The 25,429-nt window shown below is 38.7% G+C and overlaps 2 protein-coding genes across 8 annotated transcripts in view; one reads left to right on the forward strand and one right to left on the reverse strand.

Annotated features, from left to right (window-relative positions):
* AKTIP (AKT interacting protein) overlaps positions 1 to 25,429 on the forward strand; it is a 77,893-nt gene that overhangs the window by 26,432 nt on the left and 26,032 nt on the right. Inside the window, exon 12 of one of the 6 annotated variants that reach the window (XR_013347627.1) lies at positions 10,994 to 11,348. The exons of 4 other annotated variants lie outside the window; for them this stretch is intronic. The gene's annotated coding sequence lies outside the window, so the exon portion shown is untranslated. Of the gene's footprint in view, positions 1 to 1,534; positions 1,812 to 10,993; positions 11,349 to 25,429 lie in introns of those variants that run through there. One more of the 6 variants, XR_013347625.1, reaches the window with a different exon arrangement.
* RBL2 (RB transcriptional corepressor like 2) overlaps positions 7,831 to 25,429 on the reverse strand; it is a 56,959-nt gene continuing 39,360 nt past the window's right edge. Inside the window, exons 9-22 of one of the 2 annotated variants that reach the window (XM_077830953.1) lie at positions 24,534 to 24,700; positions 22,063 to 22,172; positions 20,385 to 20,488; positions 19,783 to 19,920; positions 19,005 to 19,169; positions 18,244 to 18,355; positions 15,620 to 15,901; positions 14,867 to 15,150; positions 14,184 to 14,360; positions 13,989 to 14,060; positions 13,283 to 13,388; positions 11,404 to 11,609; positions 10,694 to 10,858; positions 7,831 to 9,822 (exon numbers count right to left, since the gene is read on the reverse strand). In XM_077830953.1, the coding sequence (XP_077687079.1) occupies positions 9,652 to 9,822; positions 10,694 to 10,858; positions 11,404 to 11,609; positions 13,283 to 13,388; positions 13,989 to 14,060; positions 14,184 to 14,360; positions 14,867 to 15,150; positions 15,620 to 15,901; positions 18,244 to 18,355; positions 19,005 to 19,169; positions 19,783 to 19,920; positions 20,385 to 20,488; positions 22,063 to 22,172; positions 24,534 to 24,700 (2,259 nt within the window). In that variant the 3' untranslated portion in view covers positions 7,831 to 9,651. Of the gene's footprint in view, positions 9,823 to 10,693; positions 10,859 to 11,403; positions 11,610 to 13,282; positions 13,389 to 13,988; positions 14,061 to 14,183; positions 14,361 to 14,866; positions 15,151 to 15,619; positions 15,902 to 18,241; positions 18,356 to 19,004; positions 19,170 to 19,782; positions 19,921 to 20,384; positions 20,489 to 22,062; positions 22,173 to 24,533; positions 24,701 to 25,429 lie in introns of both variants that reach the window. The other variant, XM_077830954.1, reaches the window with a different exon arrangement.

Here is a 25,429-nt window from a genome sequence, read left to right on the forward strand (position 1 = left end):
GCCTGCACTGTTAGCCAGCTGGTAAATGCAGGGGATAAATCTCAATATTGATACCAAAAATGGTTAATACAATTATAACTTATTCTTTTTGTAGTGACCCATTATTACACTTGCTAATGCCTTTACTAAATTTTAAAAGATAACTACAATTATGTTTAGAGCCATGATGCTTGGAGAATATGACAATACTTATTATTTTGGTGACTTGTTTTATTAATTGACATACCAAGCTATCAAAGATATTCCAGGAGGTTTCTGTCAACTAGTGACAAGCCAAGTGTCAGGGAAGATAACACCTCTTTAGCTGTAAAAATATGTTTATTACACCCAAGTGTCTTACACGGACCCTAAAATTCAGCTTTTAATTGTTAGTTATAAATGACAGGCTCTCAAGGCAAACAGACAACAAATTTCCTCTCAAAGAACAGGACATGTCTCTTGTCTAAAGTTGGTGTAGATATCTTAGCTCAAAATATGAACTTCCAATATTTTTGTGTGTTAGAAATTCCTGACTTGTGCAGAAACATGCAGTGCTGCAAGAAGGGGGTGATACATGGAAAGTTGTAAAATTGAGCTTTCCTTTATCCTCTTCCCTCCCCCCCCCCGCAAGGAAAGACCTCTAGTTAAACCTCTGCAGAATTCTTGCTGAGAGTAACTAACTTGTTTTGTAAGCACTCTGTAAGCCTTCAAACTTCTAGAAAACCTTGATTGGCAAATGTTTTACGGAAGACATTGGTTACGCCTAACAAACTCCTACTTCTCTCAGTAATGCAAACCTTATAATCTTTTTAGATGCTTAAAGATGACAAGCCTCTTAAAATGTAAATTTACAAAACATTTGCAAATATACATGTTATTTAAATGCAACCATTTGATATAATTTCATAATGTTGTGAATAGATGCATAAATATATGAATGTAATTTGAGATAAGACTAGTTATTAGTACAAATAGCCAATATTCATATTAATTGGGGAACAAATTTGTAATCTAGTGATACTTTAAGCAATTTCTTCACCCAACTCAGAGTTCTCTCCAAAGATTCAAGAAACAAGGACAGTGACTTCATTAATGACTAGTCAAGTTTAAAGACTCTGAGTTGTCTTAAAGATCTGTTTTGAGAATCTGACTTGAGAATGATGTGGACTTAATTGAAGCAGAATTTCAACTCCTCTTAAACTCTGATGGAACTGAAGAAATATCTTAAAATGATATCTTAAAATTAAAATATCAAAATTTCTAAAGGTATTCTCAGAATTTTCAACCACAAGAAACAAAAGCAATAAGGAGAATACTGCATATATATTAAACAGATGACATAATCATGAGTGATCTTACTAAATCCAACCCACAAAGGCATTGAGCTGATGAGAGCAGTTAACTTTAGACACACCCCTGAGAAGAGTTGTGCTGGCCTCCTTTCATGAAATTTTAGGAAAGAGACGGCTATAGGGTCTCTGAATTGAGAGAGCCAGCAGCTCCTGCTGGTCTGATATCCCTCAACTGCATACAACAGCCTCTCGCCTCTTTTCAGCTGTTCTACAAGCAAGACAGCTAAGGAAAAATAGCCACACAGCAACTTTAAGAAGCATCGACCTTAGACTTCAACAAGAATTGGTAAGATGGAAGTTAGCCAAAGCACTGACAAAGAATTAACATTTCAATATTCCATTAAAATCATTACAAGAAAAGTTTATTGTAGCTTGCGATATTAATCTATCACCAAATTCTTTAGCCCATTTATTCTTGGTGGGAAGATGGAGGCTAACCAGGGGTAAGCAGAGAAATTTTGGGTTTGAATGCTGATTTAAGATTCTTTTAATTTTTAGTTAGTTTGCCTGTTACAAGAAAGCTACTTGACTATCTTCTTTAAGTTAATAACTTAACCCTGTGAAATCAATTTAAGTATTTAAGATTACTCACCTTTATTTATAAACTGTCTAGGTTATCCAGAATAAACCAAACAGGACTCCTGTGCCCTTAAATTAAATTATTTTCCCCATCTATAGACTGTTATTTGAGAGACACTAAGATGGTACTCACTACTAATTTTGGTCGTCTTGTACCAAGAGAAGACCATCCCTGTCCCAGCAAGCCATACAGAAAGGATTGTAACTGAAGTGACCATTATGTTGTATTTTTAATCTTAAAATAAAATAGTTATACTTAATTGATTATTTTGCATACCTTTTAATTGGTGTGGTAATGAACTCCATGTGACTAAAATTGTGGCTGTCAATCCCTGAATTGGCATGCAAAGAGATTTGGCTCTTACCATATCTTGTTTCTCTAGAGTATACGTTTTCAGTAATTTTGGAATAACGTTATTTGGCATTCGACACTTTCAGTCCTACATAGGTTATGACAACCTCTTTTTGCCTGTTCTCAGTGGTGTTTGTGACAACTCCCAAATTAAGAGGTGCTTTGCAAGCTTTACATTGCAATCATATTAGGGTTTGTACAATTTTGGGCTTCTGAACTTTGACTAGTGGCCAAAGTCTATATCCTCTTCTTTAAAGTAGAAATGAAGTAATTGGTGTGGACTCTAGTGATCCTGTACTAAAAGCTTTAAACTGAACAGGGCCAAATGCAATTTTATTGAGACCTGCTCAGAAAAGAGTTGGTGTGTTTGTGTTTTTTTTTGGGGAGGGGAGGGGAAGGGAGCTGTGATGTGTTAGTGTCTTAATTTACTGGCCCAAGGTATAGCTTATCCAGGTCTTGAGAACAGTGCCTCATTCTTTACTGGTGTTTGCAGTTTCATTCAAGCCTGTAAGTCCATCAATGTCAGAAAGGGAGTTTTTCACGACTTAGAATTGTGTATGGAGGTAAAAATGGATCTGAAACGCTCTTGACCAAACACACAGTGTTGTACAGGTTTCCTGGGGAGATTGGACCATTTCATTAAATTGGAAATGGAACGTACAGACTCCAAATTTGTGGCTTCTAAACAATTGCAAGGCTTTGGAGGGCTTATCAGTCACATAGGCAAGGTAAATCTCTCCAGCCCAATAGGTAGAGGACTTACACCTGTTACTCCATGAGCAGTTTCAAGCCCCAGCCCCCTGTGAGGTTGGAAGGGGTGGTGAGTGCCAAGTAACTTTAGTAATATTGGGGATAAATAAGAAATGGTACCAGTTTAGGGTACCCTCCACCCATTAGTCACATGGGGTTCTTGGTATGCCTTAGGGAACACCAGGATTAGAAACAAGCAGAATAATCATGAATATTCTTAATAAATGAATTCTTTGCATTAGTCTTCACAGCTGAGGGAGATTCCCAAACCTGAGCCATTCTTTTTATGTGACAAATCTGGGGAACTGTTCCAGATTAAGGTGTCAGTAGAGGAGGTTTTAGAACAAATTGATAAATTAAATAGTAATAAGTCACCAGGACCAGATGGTATTCACCCAAGAGTTTTGAAGGAACTCAAATGTGAAATTGCAGAACTACTAGCTGGTTATGTAACCTATCATTTAAATCAGCTTCTGTACTAGATGACTGGAGGATAACTTAATGTGATGCCAATTTTTAAAAAAGGCTCCAGAGGGTGATCCCAGCAATTACAGGCTGGTAAGTCTGACTTCAGTACTGTGTAAATTGGTTGAAATTACAGTGCAGAACAGAATTATGAACATAATTTGTTAGAAAAACCATGTTGACTCTTCCCTAAAGGGAAATCATGCCTCCCCAATCTACTAGAATTCTTTGAGGTAATCAACAAGCATGTGGACAAGGCTGATACGGTGGATATAGTGTACTTAGATTTTCAGAAAGCCTAAAGCAAAGTAAGCTGTTATGGGAGAAGAGGGAAAGTCCTCTTATGGATTGGTAACTGGTTAAAAGATAGGAAACAAAGGGTAGAATAAATGGTCATTTACCTCTCTCCATTCTGAAAACTAGCATTGTCCCTCAGGGGCCTGTACTGGGACCAGGGGTAAACAATGAGGTGGCAAAATTCGCAGATACAAAATTACTCAATAGTTAAGTCTAAAGCAGACTGGGAAGAGCTACAAAAGGATCTCATGTGACAGAACATTGAATTTCATCTGAAATTTTGTTGCTAAGTGTAATGCACATGGGAAAATATTCCCAATTATACATAAAAATGATGGGGTGTAAATTAGCTGTTACCCCTCAACAAAGAGATCTTGCAGTCATTGTGGACAGTTCTCTGAAAACATCCACTCAAAAAAGTTAATGTTGGGAATCATTAGGAAAGGGATAGATAAGACAGAAAATATCAAAAGCCTCTATATAAATTGATTGTACACCCACCTCTTGAATACTGTGTGTAGATCTGGTCGCCACATCTCAAAAAAGATATATTGGAATTGGAAAAGGTTCAGAAAAGGGCAACAAAAATGATTAGGGGTATGGAATAGCTTCCATATGAGGAGAGATTAATAAGATTAGGACTTCTCGTCTTGGAAAAGAGATGATTAAGGGAGTGGGCAAACTTTTTGGCCTGAGGGCCACATCGGGATTCAAAAACTGTATGGAGGGTGGGGGTAGGGAAGGCTGTGCCTCATCAAACAGCCTGGCCCCCGCCCCTTCCTGCCTCCTCAGAATCTCCCACCCATACAACCCCCCCGATCCTTGTCCCCTGCCCGCCCGCTCCTGGAACCCAGAACGCTGGCAGCATGGTGAGCTGAGGCTGTGGGGGAGGGGCTGGGGGCTAGCCTCCCTGGCCATGATGGATCTGGCCTATGGGCTGTAGTTTGCCCACCTCTGTGATAGAGGTCTATAAAACTATGAGTGGTGTGGAGAAAGTAAATAAGGAAGTGTTGTTTACTCCTCCTCAACACAAGAACCAGGGGTCACCAAATGAAATTACTAGGCAGCAGGTTTAAAACAAGGAAGTATTTCTTCATGCAACAGAGTGGAACTCCCTGCCAGAGGATGTTGTGAAGGCCAACAGGGTCCAAAAAAGAACTAGATAAGTTCATGGAGGATAGTTCCATCAGTGGCTATTAGCCAGACTGGGGCAGGGATGCAAAACCTTTCTCTGAAGTATCCCTAGACTTTGTTTGCCAGAAGCTAGGAATGGGCGACAGGGTAATCACTTGATGATTACTTGTTCTGTTCATTCCCTCTGAAGCACCTGGTATTGGCTACTGTCAGAAGACAGGATACTGAGCTGGATGGACCATTGGTCTGACCCAGTATGGCTGTACTTAGGTTTTTAAATTGAAGAAACAGACTAAAAACACAAGCAATAAAACAATGCTTACAATCTCTTCTGCATGTCCCTCTGTGGAGAGTTTTCAATAAAGATTATACCTTAAGAGGGATATGTTGTGGTGGAAAACACTTCTTTAGGTGAACTAAAACCTAATGAGGATATTCCCCAAACCAGCTGTGGGCCCTGTCTCAATGTATCCTACATAGATATCTCAACTGGCTAATATAGATGGGGAAAGGAATTTAATTTGAGTTGGTGACTCCTATTTGGTTTTGCTTGGATATCTTAGGAAGTTTATAAGTGAGCAAAGGTTAGTGATCTTAACTAAGAAGGCCTGGGAAACCCGAGACTCATCTAAATAGATTACTTAAAAGAAGTGGAAGAGTTCAGACATAATGAATAGTCTGAATCTTTCATTTAAACTATATCCCAAATTTCTGTTCACCCAGGTTAGCTGATGTACTACCCTATCTGGTGTTTAATGGGAGAGGCACCTTAAATGATGGCATTTCAATATTTTTCTTGAAATGTTTTTAATCCTTTGGCAGTGCTTGTGTGAACGCCAGCTCACCAGTGGTACTGAGGTCTCGGTGATGTCATGTTGCAGCAGTAGTGCTTGGCTAAAAAGTTTCTGCTTCTTGCTGCTGTTCACTCACTTGTAAAGGTGTTGAGATGAAATAACTGTCTGAACCAAGACTGTGTGCAAGAGAGTCTAAGTGTAAAGCTGTGTCTTAGTTTCCATAGTCTCACTGAAGGTGGAAGACGTACCTCTTCTAGAGATTTAGCAGCTATTTGAATTAATCCATCAGCTGCTGTCACCTCACATGCTAGCATCTTCTGCTCCTGAATATGCAGCAAGGTCATAATTATATTGCTTTTGTCTTTGTGGTAGGGAAATTCTCAGAGCCTTTTAAGAGATAATTTAACTTTTTGTTTGTTCAGTTCATTTTCTGAGATCCCTTTAGTTCCCTCTGGATTCCTCAAACTTCCAACCCCTATGAAATCCTAACTCCTTCCTGTGTCTACTTTTAAATTATTATTAGTCATGTAAACATAAATGCTTATCAAATAAGGCATGGTCTTGCCATTTCTTAAGAATCCTTAGTTTGTTCTGGTCTTTTTGAGTTTGGTAAAGAGTGGCTGAAGCATTGCTGGATAGATAACTAATCCTGCCCATTAACAGCTTCAGTTATATCATATGACTTCAGTGTATTTTTACATAAAACATCTTACCCTTCACCAAACAAGGTATAGTGCAGCTATTCTAGGAAGGGCTTGCATTTAGATACAATGTGTAAATAAGCTTCCTTTCAGATGTTTATCTTAAGCACTGGAGGGACACACAGGCTTTCAACCATTGAAGAGGAAACATGAGTTGGAAAACATTTTACAAAAGATATGGGTTACTTCTAACCATTAATGTTCTCAAAGTTTGAAGTGTCTATGAACAAAATCAGTTTAAATAGGGATATTTCTAGACTTCCTTGTGGGGGGTTACGACTGAAGATTTTTCTCTTTTACAAAGAGGCCCACTTTCATGGCTTAGGATGCTTTATCAGAGCTATAAACCAATAAAGAATATCCTCCCACCTTTATACAATCAGGTCTCTTTCTAAAACAAATCCTAAGTTTATTTTCTTAAGATAAAGATCAGGTCTATACTACTCTGTCTTGTACAAGGAAGGTGCCCTGTTGGTTTGCCTTTTGACCTAATGGCTCCTAGATTTACAGTTTGTAATTAAAGGTTCCTGTCAAATATTCTATACAAGGCACAAATCATAGCAACACTTACTGATGTTTTTAAAGAAAATGTTATAAAGCTCTGCATTCCAAAGACAATTTAAACACCTGTTGGAGGTAATAAATATAGTCTTGACAGATTTCCTTAAATAGTGCATTTCAATAAAAATAGCTTCTAGTATTGTGGTTGCTCTATTTCCCAAGCATCTGGTGTATGAAATTACTGAACTTTTCAGAGTAGCAGCCATGTTAGTCTCTAAGGTGCCACAAGTACTCCTTTTCTTTTTGTGAACTTTCAGAGATACTTGCAATTAAAGGTAAGATTGTATGCAACCTACCATACATTGCATCAGTAGTCAGGTCTAGCCCTTAAGCTCCTGTGGCTGAAGCAGCAGTGGCTTTATTTCCCCTGTTGCATGATGCCTCTCCTGGGGTGCGGGAAGGACTCTGGCTCTCATTTGAACAGTCCCTTCCGTTACTCAGCATTCTATCATTGAATAGTATCAAAACACTATCACCACTGCAGGATCTGAGTAACAGTAGTGACTCTGAACAGAGCTGCTAGTTTTACTAGATTGCTAAGTAGCAGAGAAAGACAGCATTACACAGATTCACCTTTAAAATGTGAATCTGTATGTTTCTTACTGGCCACAGCTAAGTAGACTTGTAAATTGTAGAGGCACAGTCAGGATTTCATCCGTACTAGCTGCAACATGATGCTGTAGCATTCTATGGCTGTCCAGCCAAAATAATATATTCATAATAGCCCCATAGCCATCTGTATGGCTTGTCTCCACTCAGAAAAAGCCACCAGTTGGGGCTTGGGTGACAGTTTCTCTTTCTTCATGCAGAGGCACAAACCAGTGATTCTTTGCCCACAGGAAATTACATCAGCTAACATTCAGTACTTGCGATGTTTATAATGTCTTTATTGAAAAATACACTTCAGACAAAGTAAGGTACAGTATTGTAATAAGAATCTGACAGTTCATAAATATTTTTACAGAAACACTCAAAACCGCTGTTGAATCTTTGTTATGCATGTTAAAAAACAAGTTACTGGTTAACTTTTGTTTTATTTTAATTCAATTTAAAACTGAATTAAATCCTAATAGTTTTCCATTCTAATCATTATTGAAAACAAGGAATTTAAGTAGCTGTTTAACAAATCTTGAAAGTGATATATGCTGTATTAGTGGTCAACAATACTCTCCTCTACAGGTCAATCACTCCCCTGCCACACAAGTACATATTCTACAGCCCAGATCTGAGGCTGTGCTGTGCCAGCAGAGTGTCAATGAAATTTGTCTCACTTTTCACAGCTGACTTAGCACTGCCTGCACAGGGCTATTTTTTTTTTTGGGCGGGGGGGGGGGGTTAATTGTACCCTGCCTCATACATGGCCCCCATCACCTGGGGCAATTAAATAAAAAGCACAGGGAGGAACGCCCTATAGTTTAAGAACTGCTGCTTTAATGATTCCTCAGTAATAGATGTACTTAGAAACATGTCAGCATGTTTCTAAGTACATTTTCCAGATTTATTATATGCATCAGTTTTCGGGAGAAGAAATGGCACCTTCACTGGACTAGACTTAATCAAAAGACATTTTAAAAAAAGCCAAATTGAATATAATGCACAAGGAAGATACGGCTACCATCAAAAAAATGATTCTGGATATTGAGTTTGAAAAAAAGCAAACTTCCCCTAGCAGTACTTGCATACACACAAAGAATTAGTTTTAGCTTAACATCATTTACTGACAGGGTATCTAGGGGATGTCATATAAATAGAAAGTCATCACTTTAATACAGAAAAACACATCTTAAGCCTCAGCCATTTGAAAAATATTTACATTCAAAAAGTGCCATTGCAAATATACAGCAAAACTAACTTGTTTTTTAAAATTTATGCTTCACAGCCCTATCAAAAGTGCCTCCCCTTGAACTTGAGTTCACTTTAAAACATTGCACAGCTAAAAAATGCATTAACAGAATTGCCTACACAGCAAAGTGCCCATACATTAAAACAAAACAACCTGATCCTGAAGAGAATCTGTTTAGGTAATTTCATAAGGTATTCTTTCCCTACCTCATAAAAATTTTTTTCCCAGTCTGCTCTGAAGTCCAAACTGGGCTGTCAGCATTCCTCACTGAAGCACTAGAGATCATGGGTCATCCCTACCACAGAAACAAAGCTTACACATGAGTAATTTGAATATCTTGGTGCAATACTCCTGGATCTGACCAGTAATAATGACTTGCTAGTTACAGCAAAAAGAATAGTAAAGCACCAAGTAAAACAGTGTATGCAGCTGGGGGCTAAACCCTGTACACAAAATTCCTATCACAAGCTAGGAAACTATATTGAGTACATTGTCTCAGCAATAAATATCAAAATAGTTTAGAAAGCAATTTAATTAAAAACTTGCATGTGTCCTCATAGTAAAGCACAGCATATAAGCCATGCCTGGGGTTAGCCTCAGACGTGGAAGTATGACTTTAGCGATGTGCTTGACCACAATAGGACAAAGTGTGCAGCATCAGTCTCCACTCCCCTTTATGGGAGAGTTCAAAGACTCAATGCAGTCTAAAAGGAGATTTCTGTTTGAAGGTCAAATACTACCATTTTCAGCTTGGAAGATGCTCAGCATTCACCTCCTCAAAAACAATGGCCAGGGACAGATGAAGAAAGAGTATCTGCTCTGGAACACAAACAATTGACTAAACTCAGTGAGAACCTCTATCATTTGCTACATCTTGTAATCTTCTCAGTAGAGCAGTGTGATTCTCCTGACAGATCCGTTTGGCTGGTGATTCAGTACCATCTTCCAAGAGAATGCCTCTTTTCTTTGTGGGGGTCTCTCCAGTTCTAATCATGCTGTTAATCTCGCTCAGCCTCTGAAACATAATCATAGCAAGAATAGGAAATGTGGATATTCACAGGTTCATAGGATGATTCTAAAGTAAAACCCGTCTCTTTTCCAACCTTGCATATGGGGAGAATGTCATTCACTGACAGACTGAGTAGCCTTGACAAGGATTCCATATTGGTTTGTTACTCTCATGTGCACCAAAGCATGACCATATATAAACTTTGAAGGAAGCCATGAGTTTCAAATCTACACCATTGGAGGGTATCAGTCTATTTATTCCAGCATTATCTTCTCCCTTCGTTGTAACCCCTATTCCTGCTATGTCCCCTTCCACTACTGTAACTAGCCTGTATCATTATTGGCATGTCAAACACTACATCATTTTCTCCCCTTTATCGTTGCTTTTCTGTTACTATGGAACTTGTTGGAGTGAAATGTCTAAGGAGAATGTTCTCTCTAGTCTGGGTCACTGTCTTGCTAGGGTTTTCAGTTACTCCGTGTGAAATCTATGAATAAAAATACACTATCATATTTCATGTGCATCAGCTCCCTATTCTCAGTCATTATTTTCTCTTTGGATAGTGCGCTGTAGAGTTACACCCTAGCTTGCCATATACTAAGTCCCATTTTCAAAAGTGACTTAGTCATTTAAGTGTAACAGAAAAGGCAGTTTAAAGCACTCTAATAACTGCATGTGCAACATTTATAGGCAAAAACAACAGCACTTGAGAGCTAGCTATGTGAATGCACCCGCAAATCTCACATCTCTCTACATGTCTTTTTTTTTTTTTTTTAACTTGCAAAAAGGGATGCTACATTAAGGGCTCTAAAAATAATACAACTCTCTCCCTCCTCCCCCCCCCACAATTTTTGGAATATTAACCGTTTACTCTTACCTTAGAGGGGCTGCTGCTGAAGTAGTAGAATATTTTCTCTCGCGGAGAAAGTGTAGACTCATTTTTGTGTGGTGAGATGTAGATTGAGTGATTCTGAGACAGCTGAATTCTGCGGGGGGAGCCAATTCTTACAAATGGATAAGGAGATAGTGGAGGAGCATCAGTCTGTTAAGGTAAAAGAACAAATCAATCACTACCACTTTTTCAACAGAGAGACTAGTGTAGGCATAAGGTCCTTGACTTTTTTTTTAAAATGCAAATGGATGATCCAATTTACTCTTTCCCGAAACATGGTAACAGATACTGTAATCTTTATAAAGCACAACGCTACTCTTCTTCATCAGAATTCAGAGATGCATACTTCACTGAAGGGGGAGGGCACTTTCTTCCTCTTGAATACTAAAAATACAGTTTGGTATGGCACCAAGGATCTCAAAATACTTTTATGAACAATTAAAGCCCCCCCCATCCTGGAAGATAGGGTAAGTACAAATGCTTATTCTCTGCTGCTACCCTTTCTTTTTTTAAAGTGAAAAAAACACCTCTCTCATGGTTGCTGACTGCAACGCAGGTGAGGTGAGGTGGCAAGAGCACTTTTACTATGTGTAAGAACACCACACCAACAGCAGTTGGTCCAATAAAAGATGTTACCTCACCCACCTTATTGCTCTAGTTTTTATTTACTAATGAAGGTAATTAAGATCACTTACAGCATTGGTGGAAGAGTACTTCAGGGCAAATTCTTTCATGTGTTCAATATAGATGTTGTTATAGAACCGAATAAGGTCCCCTCGCTCCTCCTCTTCAATATCACTGTTTGTGCCTGTCAGTCGTGTGGGAGTCGGGGGTGCACTATTCGGCTGTGGTACTGGCAGGGTGCTGCTAGATCTCATGACAGGACTAGAGTCTCTGCTAGCTGGAAAGGGAAGAGTAACATTACAACCCTCTTATCTGGCCATTACTATTAAATGCATTTCAGAGTCACTTCAGCACCAGTTGGTGCTCTTATTAAAAAACAAAACAATACACACATTAAAATTGTTTAAGCTCTACGGTTGGCTGCACGTTCATCCTGTGGGAAAATACTGCACACAAAGGGACAGAATTAAGGTTGGGTGGGCAACTATTAAATCTGGTATTTTCTAACGGTGAGTGCTTGATACTGCAACCTAAATGTTCTTTTAACTTGGAAATTACCTTTTTCAAAAATTTTTTTTAAAAGAAAAGTTTAAAAAAAATGTGCAAGCGTATCAAGCCCCACCTTCCCACAACTACTTCATAAACAAGGTTTGATCACTGAAGCTCCAGGGCAGACATTAGCTAGAAGCAGCAGAAAAGGGGAGGGAGAAAGAGAAGAAATGGACCACTGAGTCCTGGGGTGGCTGGTGGGCCATATACCCACGCTTGTTCTTACCTCCGCTCTCTTCCACTCCCTTGTTGATGAAATTTTGAAGCATGAACTACTCAAAAGTCACAAGCAGCCTTGAAGATGGACACGTTAGGCACCCTAAATCTAGGGATCACTACCAACATCCTCTATAGAGATGTTCATAGGGGCGGTGCGATGGCGTTAAGTCCGAGCACGTAAGCATCAATTTCTTTGTGCTTTAGAAAAAGTTGTACCTGCACTCAGGGAATGGATGTTCAGATTAGGCCAAAGCAGGGGGCCCTGAGAGAGAAGTCCCTGACATGTGGATGAAGAATTTTTCCTCCTGTCATGCTAATGTAAATGGGGTATTCCTATGTTCAAAGAGAAAGTGAAGGGTGGTGTTCTCACTGCACACACGCCCCATGACCCAAGGGCAAATGGACTTTGAGTGAATGTTTTTTTCAGTTCTCTTAGAGATGGTGCTGGCCTGCCTCAATTCTTGCTAAGGCGATCTCGCAATTAAACTCTAGTTCTTCTCTAGACCTAGAAAAGAAAGAGGAGGCTGCTGCACTTACATTTAACCCCAACTACTTATAAAGGCAGCCTGAACACGAGTAACCACTTTTGATACTTGCTGGCATTCATTTTGTCTGGGGACAGTTTACTTTACAGGGGAGTTTTCTGCAGAACAGCACTAACTGGTGCATCAGACTAGTGGCTTATGGGTCTGCCAGCACACATCGCTTCAGACAAGAGTGGGGGTCGACTGCTATAAAAGCCCAAGCCAAACCTGAGGGAGACTGGCTGGGTTAGGGACAGCAAATATCAAAAAAAGCCTCTACTTGTTCGATAGAAATTCTCCTGAGTTGTAGTCATGGATGATGGGGGTTTAACTGATGTTATACTCAGCGGTAGAGACAAAACTGTAAAGGGCAGCTCCAGTATCGAGCAAATTTACTTGGAGTTAAATTCTGCAGCTGTCTTGTTACTGAAATATTACCATACCTGTCTAAATTTAAAATAGCTGGTTGCCCAAGAATTAAACCATTTGATTTTTACTACTCTATTTTGAGGTAGTGAAATCCATACATGAGAAGTGGTTGTTCAAATCTTCTTTGAAGCTAGATAAAACACTTCCTTTCCCCAGGATTAACATTAAGATGACAGCTCTCTTAATGGGGGGAGGACTAGTTCACATACAATTGTTTGGAATCACTTACTTCTATCTTTACTCCTCTCTGTTGGGGAATTCTGCTGGATACTGCTATCACTGCTGCCAGAACGATGGCGTGGTCTTCTGCCCTTTATCAAGACGGCCCGATATACCTGCAAAAAGCCAAAGAGATAAACAAATTGAAGGAAGCCAAATATGCAAGCAGCAAAGGGTTTGTATGAAAGATCAGTACTTGTTAAAGAGATGTTTTTATTACAAGAAAAACTAAAACAATATTGACTATCCCAATATACAGCCTTAGAAAAAAATATTTTTGCAGCCTAATTTTTTAACCCCAATACCACATATTTAAATGCATCTTCCTATTTATTTACAAGAATATCACCAATGAGGGCACTATACCTTAGGTTTTAAAAGAAGACATTTAGAATCTAAACCAAGTTTTGTCAAACAGCATGTAGTTAAGAATTTTGGATTTAGCCATCCTCCTCTTCAAAAACTACTAAAAGGTATTGGCAACCTGCACTGTACCAAGCAGGATTTATGGAGTTTAAATTTTGGGGAAATAAATGGAATCCTGTTGGAACAAAGGAATTTATACCATTTCAGTGTTAAATTCCACTAGTGAAGATTAAAGGTTGTTACTTTAGATTCCCTTTCATGGAATATACCTGAAGATGGTAGCTACTATAAGTAATTGAGGGGCTCAGTAAAAATATAAACCCCATTACTTCAATATTAATTGTACTTACATGACTCCTTGCTTGTGGTTGGGTCCTATAGCAGCGCATGATGTTCTGAAAGGACTTATCTTCCTTTGTAACCTAAAAAAAGACAGTTTTTTTTATTGGGTGGGGAAATGCAGCTGCCTTACACTACTAGTAATCCAGATAAATTTTGTTTTACTGTTATGAATAAAATGCAGATGTGTATTTTATTCATCTTACCTTAGCCATTACATAAACGGCACACATTAACAGCTGGTCTAAATGTCTGTCCATCATGAGCTCAGGGCACTGTACCAAGGAAAACTCAAAACATGTCCAGATTTTCTTCCTCAACTCATCAGAAATATCCAGTTTGACACAGAGATCCCGCAGCCGAACACTTGCTAAGTGATAAACCTTTTGGAAGGAAGAGCATTGATTAGGACAAAATCAAGCTCTTTAAACTTACATGGGCTTTCTAAACATAAAACTTTATCCACTATAGTAATTAATGAAAAGGAAAGCTCAGCATGTTTTTTTAAAATATGAGCTGTTTAAGACCTCAGATCAATAGGCAGCATGTATGTGTACAATAAAATGTCCATTTTAAACCAAATTTGGAAACTAGTTCCTTTTGCTTGCCTGACAAGACCTGGGTTCAAGACTGTTTTTCCCTTGTAACAACCAACACCACAGATTTAAACCAAAGAAGGAACATGCTGTGTTTTAAGTACTTATGATACTAACGCCTACAGGAGAAATATGACTCTGAACTCCAAGTCCTGGTAGGCAAGTAAATAGTTTTCAAAAAATTGGTTTTAATATATAAACAGCCTGTTACTAATTAAACAATTTTACATTGTTCTGTATGTTTCTAGTAAAGCCCATACTGCAGTGACATGACATTTCATAGTGGAAGGTACCTTTCTAAAGAAGAGACACAGAGAGCCAGTCTTTCGGGGTTTGCTGCTGCTGATAGTAGAGAACTGCTGGTTTGGTCTTTGTTGGTCTCCAGGAGGAGAGATCTGTTGAACTGCAACTTGGCCTGGTAACTGAAGGGCCGCCCCACTCATCTGAGTGTTAAGGGTACCACCAGCCAGGGTCTGGGCACTGAGTGGCTGGATGGAGCCAGAGACAGCTTGAGCCTGGCCACCTACATTTACCTGAACTGGGAAGAAAGTTATTCCTCCATTTTCATTGGCAATGCCTGTAATTAAACGGAAATGAATTCAGTAATGGGTGTCTTCAAAACCCCAGCCATGCTTCCTGAGCACCAGTAACCTTTCTAGTGATGAACAGTTATTTAATAAGTGTGTAGTGGCAGGTAACAGAAAATGTTCCGGAAAGAACACGGAGGAATCGTCATCATAAATGGACCAAATGATAACTGGCTAACCTTAGTTACTTTCAATCAATGAAGAGGAGGCTAGTTAAACAGATGACTTCTATACCAGGCAGTTGGGAAGCAAACGTACGTTTGCTCCAGTGTTCAACAGCTAAATAGTACCCACGCCTTTTCCCATTTATTACTTTCCTGTTTTATAGCCCCCAGGCCTTTGTTTTTCATTTCCTTCCACTCCCACATGTCTACCTACTCTTTCACTCCCTACTGATAAGCAATTCAGTGTTTCTGGTGGTAATCAATGCAATCCATTCTCCCAGAGCTTCCCCCTTACCTTGTACTGGTATTGTAACAGTTTGTCCGTTGTTGGCTGTGACAGTGGCAGTTGCCACAGTAACCAAAGTCTGTCCAGGCACTGGAGTAACTGACATAGTTTCAGGTGTCACATTCTGCACTGGCACAGTATTCACTACAGGCTGCTGTGAAACTCTTACAGGAGTTCCACTGTCAGGGGGATTATCATTATCCACAAATAGCCTTCTCCTAGTAGGGTTGGTTGTAGGAGAACTGTATCTGTCATACAGTGTGGTTGGAGAAGACGAAAGACCCGAAGATACTTAAAAAAAAAAAACCAAACAAACATTTAACGTGAGCTTTACACTTCAGTAATGCTTAAGCTTTATCATTGCCCCAGTGCTGTAAAACTTCATCTAATCAAACCAATGTCCTCTAGAACTGTTCCCAGCTGGGCGTCTTTAAATCTCTCTGAAGCCACACTGGTGAATAACACACAGTATTTAAAATATCCTGTAAGATGGGAAGGTAGTTTTAGAAGCTGTGGTCCTGTGATAGCTCATCTGAGAAACAGGTTGGCTATAATATAACACACTTTAGCAGAAGCAACTTTTAAAAGCCAACTTAATTACTATATGAATAAGATGTCCATGTCACATGCAACTGTCTAAATAAGGCTGCCATTTCAGTGTATTACTAAAAAAGCAAACTGTTTTAGCCAAACTGTTATTAAAGAACTTTTAACTTAATCTCATACATGAATAAATGTTAGAGAAATTACTTGTTTTTTGTAAATGAAACAATAACCGAGGTTTTTTTTTTTTTTTTAATTAGTATTCCTGAATAGTCAAAAACATACTACAACAGTTTGTGGGGCAGGGAAAAGTGTAGCAGAAAATCTTAGATTGCTGCTTTTTGTTCCTTAATGATTAAACCCAATAAGTGAAGGATTTATATGTATGATCCTATCCTTTGTAGCACTAATTACAATTAGTGAACACTACAACAGACCTTAAGTTTACTTTTCTCTGATGTTTTTCTTGCTCTTATCCCCAGGTTATACTATTGGGTGCTACCTTAATGCTACTGATAGTCACTCTTGTATAGAAAACTCACTAAATTCTCAAAAAGAAAAGGAGGACTTGTGGCACCTTAGAGACTAACAAATTTATTTGAGCGTAAGCTTTCGTTGCATCCGATGAAGTGAGCTGTAGTTCACGAAAGCTTATGCTCAAATAAATTTGTTAGTCTCTAAGGTGCCACAAGTCCTCCTTTTCTTTTTGCGGATACAGACTAATATGGCTGCTACTCTAAACTCTTAAAGCATTTTACCAAAATGGAGCAATTTTATCATTGAGCAAGAACTTATGAGAACCATAACCTCCTCCTGTATTCTATAATAGAACATCTACACTGTCATTTCATAGATTTCATTTGTAGGCTAATAAGGTTGAACAAAGATTTCAAATGAAATATTATAGGTTTTTATTGCATCTCATTTGCTCTAATGTCAATATTAGAACTGGGCAATTTTTTTTTTGTCACAATGAGTTCCCCTCCCAGTGTTCTGAAACTATTTATGAATTCAGGTCAAACTGGATGAAAAACCTGGGCCTAGGGAAAGCAATTTAAAAATAGTCAAATGTTTTATTACTTCATTTTGACAAAGTTTTGAATTCATATTTGGCCACTTTTTTGTTAGTATACCAGCACCACTAAAATTATTTTTTCTGAGTTGACCAAAATGTTTCACTTGATGCAAAATATTTTTTTCTGATTCAATTACAATTGAACTGGATTATTTCTCAATTTGGCCTCAAACTGGGCAGCTGCTCTTTATGGGGACTTTTAAGGCCCACCCTGCCTTATGAAGGCCTCACTTGGGGGTAACTAACTGCCCCAGGTAGCTGCTTAGTTGAGCACCCGGACCTACTGAAATGGTTCCCTCTAACTGAACTTGGGTAACTCCAAAGTGAAACAATGCCCCTGGGGAGGGGAGTTCCCAGGAGAAGCTTGAGCCAGAGAGCTGAGCAGGGAGCCCATCAAAATGGAGAACTTCCAGGAGTGCAATCAGCAGGCATCCAAGCGGGCCTGGTCTCCCAGGCAGTGGCCAGAAGCCTAGCCTAGCAAGGATCGCCTGCTGTCCCTGGAGAAGAGATACTGTCAACAGACCACCCTGCACCCTTGACTCCTGAGAAGGACATTACTCCAGAAGGGGCAAGAAGTCTAAAACCAGGGGGGAAGAGCCTGGGCAGAGGCAAGCCTTGAACTCAGGTGGGGTACATGCACTAAGAATGACCTAATCACCCTGGTGGGGATGTTCAGGTGAAAGTTTTATTTTCTGCATTAGCTTTTCTATTAATAAATGAGATCCTCCACCAGGGGGTGCTCTTTAGCATCTGTCTGGACTTGTTGATATCCTGGTTGAGGGGGAAAAAAATCAAGTAAGGGCCCACCTGCAATGGGCCATATCTGTGTCAGACTGGAATGATGACAGTCCTCTGAACTAAAAAAAAATATTATTTGCTTCATTCTAGTCAATGCATAGTTGCAACTTTCCTTGACGCTATTTGGAACACACATTAGTTATTTTAAACATGTAGCAATATTCTATAGCTTGTAGGAACTGCGTGCAGGCTACACATTTTATTTTTAACATCTCACCTTTTCCAAGCCCTCCAGTTTCAGCACGAACTTCACTGATCCTTCTTGGAGTCAAAGGAGAGCCTACCAGACTGTTCCCATTAGACCTTTCAAAATAGTGAGGTGGCATTACCTAAAATAATATTGATGTAACCGTTAATTTCAGCATATTTATTTAATTATTAAATGAATTAATTGAAGAATCCAACTGATTTCTAGCCTTGTTTAGACACTGATGCACTCTAAAAATCAGGCCAGTTTAAGCAGCACATTTTATCACTGCGTCCAATTTCAAAGAGCAAGTTACTGGAGAGGGGAATGAAACAAACAAGTGAGAGAGAGAAACCCTAACTTCATTGAATTCAATGATAAAACTCTCAGTAAAGTAAACAGGGCCAGGATTTTATCCATCTTATCTACTGGGGAGAAGGAGGAAAAAGGCACAAGTCATATATCAATTTTGTAGAGAGAATGCAAAGCACTGCTATGCTCGCCACAGTTGCACGCCTAAAGGTTGCTGTTAATACCTTGTCTCATTTTAAATATATATTATTTTAGAAGATTGGACAACTTACTTCTGTTTTCCATCATTTTAATCATGATGCTACTTCATCTCAATATTCACGTGCTGGGAAAGACTTGCTCAAGTTCACTATGAGGCCTTCATATCCCAAATGCCCAACGGCTGAACTACTAAGGAGTGCCATCTAAACTGAACAAGGCCTCTTGAAACTTATAACAAGGATTAAAAAAATGAAATAGCTGTTACTTCTCACACTTACCTCCTCACAGGTAGGAACTTTGTTCTCATTATCTCGGATTCTGTCCCACAATGGAGATTCGCGTTTCCATGCCATACTCTCCAAGATTTGCTCTTCGATATGATTAAGGTGTTTTACCACCTCTCTACAAAGGCCATCTTCTGCTCTAATAAAAATCTCTATTACCTGTGAAGTGAGTAGATATGAAACCTACCTATTACAATGTTAAACCAGGACATTGTGTGACCAATACAATAAGTGAGATCATCATACCTTTCATGTTGTTCCCTTTCAAATGGGTTTATATTAAATTTGTGAAGCATCACATTAATCCCGACAGAAAAAGGTCTGTTCTAACTCAGTAATAGTATGTAACTGTCATACTAGTTCCCCAACAGCTAGATACAATTAAATCTACATCAATCAATCACTATAATTATAACTCTGTCAGACCAAAGTTACAAGATTTGAAGATAAATGTTTATTTTCAATAAGTCAAGAAGTGAAATAGGAAGTGCCCATTAATCCATGTAAACGTTGTGGTCCAGTGCCATTATTTTTTAACTAGACAATTTGGACACCACCAATGCATTACACAGTTAACAGTACATGATTTTTCCAGTTTAAATTTCTCCACCAAAACAAAAAACCCCACCCCACATATGATCGTTTTCATAACTTAGAAATTTAAGCAATTACACATCCAACTGAGGAAAAAGTATCTTGCTTCAAGAAAAAAGTCTGTAGAAGTAACCAGCATGACTGGTAATCATCACTTCACATGATCAAAGCCATTTACCTTATAAAAGTGATAAACAGGTACATCAAAGATTTCCGTAATTAATGGAAAAGTTCCAGGAGGCTTGTATGAAAAAGTAATTATCTCAAGGCAACATGCCAGGAGAGACCTGTGAAGCACATCCTGCTCCAGTATGGCCTGCAATACAAATATTAAAATAAACTTCAGCCTAGCTTAGCAAAACATGTCTACATTGAAGAAAAAAGGCAAACAAATAGTCTTTGGTTTGAACTTTATTGTATTAAAAAGTTAGATTTTTTTAAAACAAATATTGTATAACATTGTTTGAATTTACATACTCACATGCATTAACAACTCTAACTACAGATGGGTAAATTGCATTCTATTCTGCCTTTGCATCATAAGCAAAATTGTCACCTAAGTTCTGCTGCCAGAACTGAATCCAGAGTCAGTGTGCAATGCCAGTTAGAAATATCATCTTTGCACTTGCAAACTAAACAATCTAATATGGAAATTGCTAAGAGAATAACTTCACTATGGAGTTATCTTCCCTACTAATTTTGAATGGCTTAACAGCATTTCTCATGCTGTTCAACTAGTTTAAAAGTGAATTATCTGATTGATTGACTGATTTTACTTACTGATAAGTCAGTGTCTCCTAATCTTCTCCTTTCCTGCTCAATGACAGACTCTAATACCTTGTAGTAAAGAACCTCAGCAAGACGAAAATGCTTACCAGCATTATCTGCAAGAGGAAAAAGATAATGAAAAATTATATTAAAAACACTCTGTATATCTGATTTAAGGTCCACCTATTGCCATTAGTTTTTTTACTATTAGCTTTTTTCATAAAAATGAGGATAAAAATAACTTTATTAAGCTACAGTAACAAATGTTGTGATTACGTTTATATAGCTTTTCAGCTTGGGAGATCCCAAAATGCTTTATGATGGGGTGGGGATGGTAAGGAGGTAGAAGAAGACTGGAAGGAAAGTGAAGAATAGCTTTTATTACTGAAGCCTCAGAGGGAAGTTTAGGAAGGCAGAATTTAACTGCAACAGAAGCTGGAATTTGACCAGGACACCAGAGCTATCAATCACCCTTAATCTTGCTATTTAACACAATCTTTTGGTGAATTTTACTATAAGTACAGAAGAGGTGCATCAGTATCTCAAGGTACAGATACACCTTCAAATTTCTATTGAGTACAAACAATAAACAGAAAGTAGCTTTAATAACTGGTAGATACAAAATGTCCCATATTGATAGAGGGAAATTGTCCCCCATGTTTGTCCTTCAGTAGCTGAACTGTTTTCACAGGGAAATCTGACTTACAACATTCTGATAAATTTTGAAAATAACTTGCTCTTTTGGTTGTGCTTATAAGCTTCCAATATATCTGCCAAAATTTTCAATACAGTGAATAGCTTTTTCTCTTCTCTTGGATTCTTCTTGTATTAATTCTAAACTTAATATCTAGGTTTGGAAGGAGTTGATTTTTATTGGTAAATGTCAAACGTCTATTTCACCATATGCATAAACCATTGAAAAATATTTACACTGACAATAACAAACGTACAGATAGGCAAAGAAAAAAATGCTGCTTGAGAATGTAGAGTTTGATTGAAGCATATTTTCTTTCTATATTTTGACATGTGATGTTGACAAGTTGTCTTAATGGTTACATGTTTTGAATCAACAGCTACTGTCACTAAATAATTTGTCTGCCTCCCGCCTACCCTAATTTTCCACAGCTATGAAAATTTAAATGGATACAAATAGAAAAAAAATGCTTGAATAAACACTGAGAGTCAAAATTATAACAAAAATTAAAACCAAGCCTAACTCTTTCTAATAAGTATGGTTTCCTATTTCCTGGAGAATTTCCACAGGTGGGCTAAAATTGCTATGGGATTTTTAAAGAACACAAGTGGTCTGGGCCATCTGTTTCATTTCTATTTCAGAAGACTATAGCATCCAAAAGCACTGTGCACCATAAAGCCATGCTGGGCATTTCTTCAGTGCTGACAGAGAAAAGTGGCACCTGCAGCACCTATTTCCAGTCCTCTTACCCCTGCCCTCCTTCCCAGAGGTCTCCCATTGAAGTACTTATGACATCTTATGTGGAGATAAATTTTCAGTGTGGACCCAGGGGAAAACATAAAAGGCATAGCAGAATTCCACAGAAAGGATATGTTGTGCAGAAATCTTAAATTTGTTGAACCAAAATGAAAGTCTCAAATTATAAATTACTTTTAAAAGAGCATAGTATTTTAAAGATATTTTTAATTCTTACATTTTATAAATAAAATGTCTCACCCTTGGAGAAATTACTGAATTCTCCCTCAGATTGTGTGAACTGACAATATACTTCATACATTTCTTTCACTCTTTTTGCAATAGATTGAGAAGGATCCCTGGAACATGCCCTGGCAAAATAAATATTTTTTCAAAATGCTTTACTAAGCAGCAAGTCAGACAGAGCCTTATCTACTTTTTATAAATCTTCAACATAGTAGTTTTAAAGCAGTAAAACTGATGATGATCTAGAACTTCTTCTATCGTGCAAACACCATGTGCCTAACTTTATGCATTGTGATTAGACCCTCTCAAGGTGGACTGACTTAGTGATTTAAATCACTGATTTAAGTCAGCAAACAGAAATCCTTGATTTGATTTAAATAAATTGTAATCTAGTTTTCCATTTGTACCTTTTAGCTATTTCCTAAACAAAAAGTGATTCTCATCAGTAACTATTAAATCATATTGATTTGCAACTAAATATAGCCACTAAATTTTGGTACTTCTGTTTGCTAACCAGGATGATGCACTATCTATATACATTTATTTAAGCAATTATATCATAACACATTTATTCACATTTAATTTTTATTATGTTAGAATAGTGCATGATGCATATTTACTACCATTTTTTAAAACTGATGTGTCAGGCTCTATTTAGATTGAAACTGGAATCCAATTAAAAATGCACAAAACATTTTAAAATTACTAAATTCAGTTACCTTAAATGTGCTGGTTACATAAGTATATAAAAACATGTCTTGCATTTAAACCCGATTAATTAAACAAAGAAATATTACCTGTAGCTAGTGAACTGTACTGATTATTTCTGGTCACAATGTCCTTAATCTTTAGAACTAGAAGAACTCATCCTCTCACATTAGTTTTTATTCACAGACTGGAAGAAGAAAATAAGCTTTCCTGCTTTTTCTACTACAAATCGGGTTTCTTAACTTTGAACAAACTAGTTATTGAACTGAAATGAAGTAAATATTCTCTCTGCATCCTTAGAAGAAACTACTGCCATCAAAGCTGGTTTGACTTCAACACACTCTGGTTCTAGGTGCTTTGCCAGTGACTTCCACCAGTTCTGTGGTTTGACTTTCTTTACAATTTTGGCAGCAAACATGTACTGCTTTAATATATACTAATTAAAGTTAAGCACATGCACATCTTTGCAAGATCAGAGCCTAATATTATAATTTAACAGCATCTTTCCAGATCTTACTTTATAAAACGGTATTAAAATATATTGATTAACAAGTTATAAAATATAAACACATGGTATTCTATATTTAATATTCTCTTAGTGTGTAATGGTTTTAATTTTTTAGCTTTAAATAAAAGTAGTAGAGGAAAACAGACTTGAAGATTTTCTTACTATTTTCTTACTATTTTCTTACTATTTTCCTGTTTGAAAGGGGTCTGATCCTGCAACCCGTAGTCATGTGAATAGTGCTTTTGAATGAAAATATTTCTATTAACTTCAAGGACAAATGTGAATAAAATTACTGGACCAGGACCTCCTCTGTGGGATTTTCAGACTTCTCTGTGGGACTCCTATGCCCTTCCACAGCTACATTCCAGCACCTTCCGCTACTCATTTACTCGACAAAGTTGCATGATTTTACCTGTGTGTCTTGAAAGCATGTCTCTCTCACCAAAAGAGTTGGTCCACTAAAAGATATTACCTTTCCCACCATGTCTCTCTAATATCCTAGGACAGGGGTGGGCAAACTATGGTCTGCGGGCCAGATCTGGCCCATGGGATTGCCTCCTGTGGTGCTACAGGCCCTGCGCCACTCTCAGAAGCGGGCGGCATCATGTCCCTGGGGCCCCGGGGGGCAGAGGGCTCCATGAGTTGCCCTTGCCTCCAGGCACTGTCCCCCGCAGCTCCCATTGGCCAGGAACGGGGAACCACGGCCAATGGGAGCTTCGGGGGAGGTACCTGGAGGCGTGGCAAGGGCAGCATGCAGAGCCCTGTGCCCCCCCCCCCCCTCCCAGGGGCTGCGCAGGGAGGTGGTGGCGGCTGCTTACCAGAGCACAGCAGCATGGCTTGGGGCCAGGGTAGGCAGGGAGCCTGCCCTGGCTGTAGTGCGCACTGCTGCCACCCCAGATCCCTCCTGCACCCCGCCCCCCAACTCCCTGCCTGCACCCCAACCCCTGCCCTGAGCTCCCTCCCACAGTCCGTACCCCTCCTGCAGCCCAACCCCCTTCCCTGAGCCCCCTCATAAACCCCGCACCTCTCTTCTTCCCCAATCCCTTGCCCTGAGCCTGTTGCTGCACACACACTCCCTCCCGCACCCCAACCCCCTGCCCTGCATACAATTTCCCCACCCAGATGTGGCCCTCGGCCCAAAAAGTTTACTCACCCCTGTCCTAGGACCAACAAAGCAAATATAATTTACCAACAACAGGTGTAATACAAAACATTTATCTATTTTTAAACGGGTATTAGTTGGCCAAAAAAATCATGTGATCACACTAACCTGAGTATTTGCTCCAGATTTTCACTGGGGGCATTTTTCAGTCCTGTCAGCATTGTATGAAGACGGCTCAAGTTGTATGTTGCTATGGAAACAGGGGTCACATTGGGGTTGCTCTCTTTAATATACTTGCGGCCAGTAAGAGGTGTTGTAATTCTAAGTGATTTAGACTAAAAGACAAAAATTGCAAGATTGCATATCAGTTTGTTATAAAATTGCACGAGATACCCAAGAAATGCTAGAGAACATCATGATAGGAGAAGGGAAAACAAACATTTCACATGTCAGAAAAGTTCTCTCTTACACTGCATACTTCATCATGAATTAAATTCACCTCCAAGTAACAATTTCCAATGTACTTCTCCTAGTTAAGGCCTTTTACTTCAAACAAAAGATCCCAAAGGTTGCTTTCAAAGTGATAAGAAATATGGTTTCTTCTACTGGCCTTGAGTCAACAAGAATCCAAACACATTTCAGACATCAAATTTATTTCTGAGTGTACCACAATGGCCTGCTGACAGCTAATGTCACATGCTGTCGTATGGGCAGAATTTGTTAAACAAATCTCTCTCCATCCATGTGTACTTTTCCACTTGATGCAGGGTGGTCAGATATTTCTTCTTGTACTTTGAGCCTGCGCTGTTTAATATACCCAATACATTTTTGCCTACACTCTCACTAGCATTTTAGGTCAGGCTGGCTGGCCATCACAAGAAGTAAAGTGTGAACTGAAACAAAATATACGAACACATTTAGGCTCTAAAGCCCTTTCCATGGATTTTCTACCCAGGAACATCCTAACCATATTTTGTCTTTGGTAAATCTGAAGGGGATATTTTTATTATTATAGCTCTTAGGAGCCCTAATTATAGACCATCTCCCCACTGTACTGGCACTGT

Source organism: Eretmochelys imbricata, chromosome 12 (assembly GCF_965152235.1).
Source record: "Eretmochelys imbricata isolate rEreImb1 chromosome 12, rEreImb1.hap1, whole genome shotgun sequence".
NCBI lineage: Eukaryota > Metazoa > Chordata > Testudines > Cheloniidae > Eretmochelys > Eretmochelys imbricata.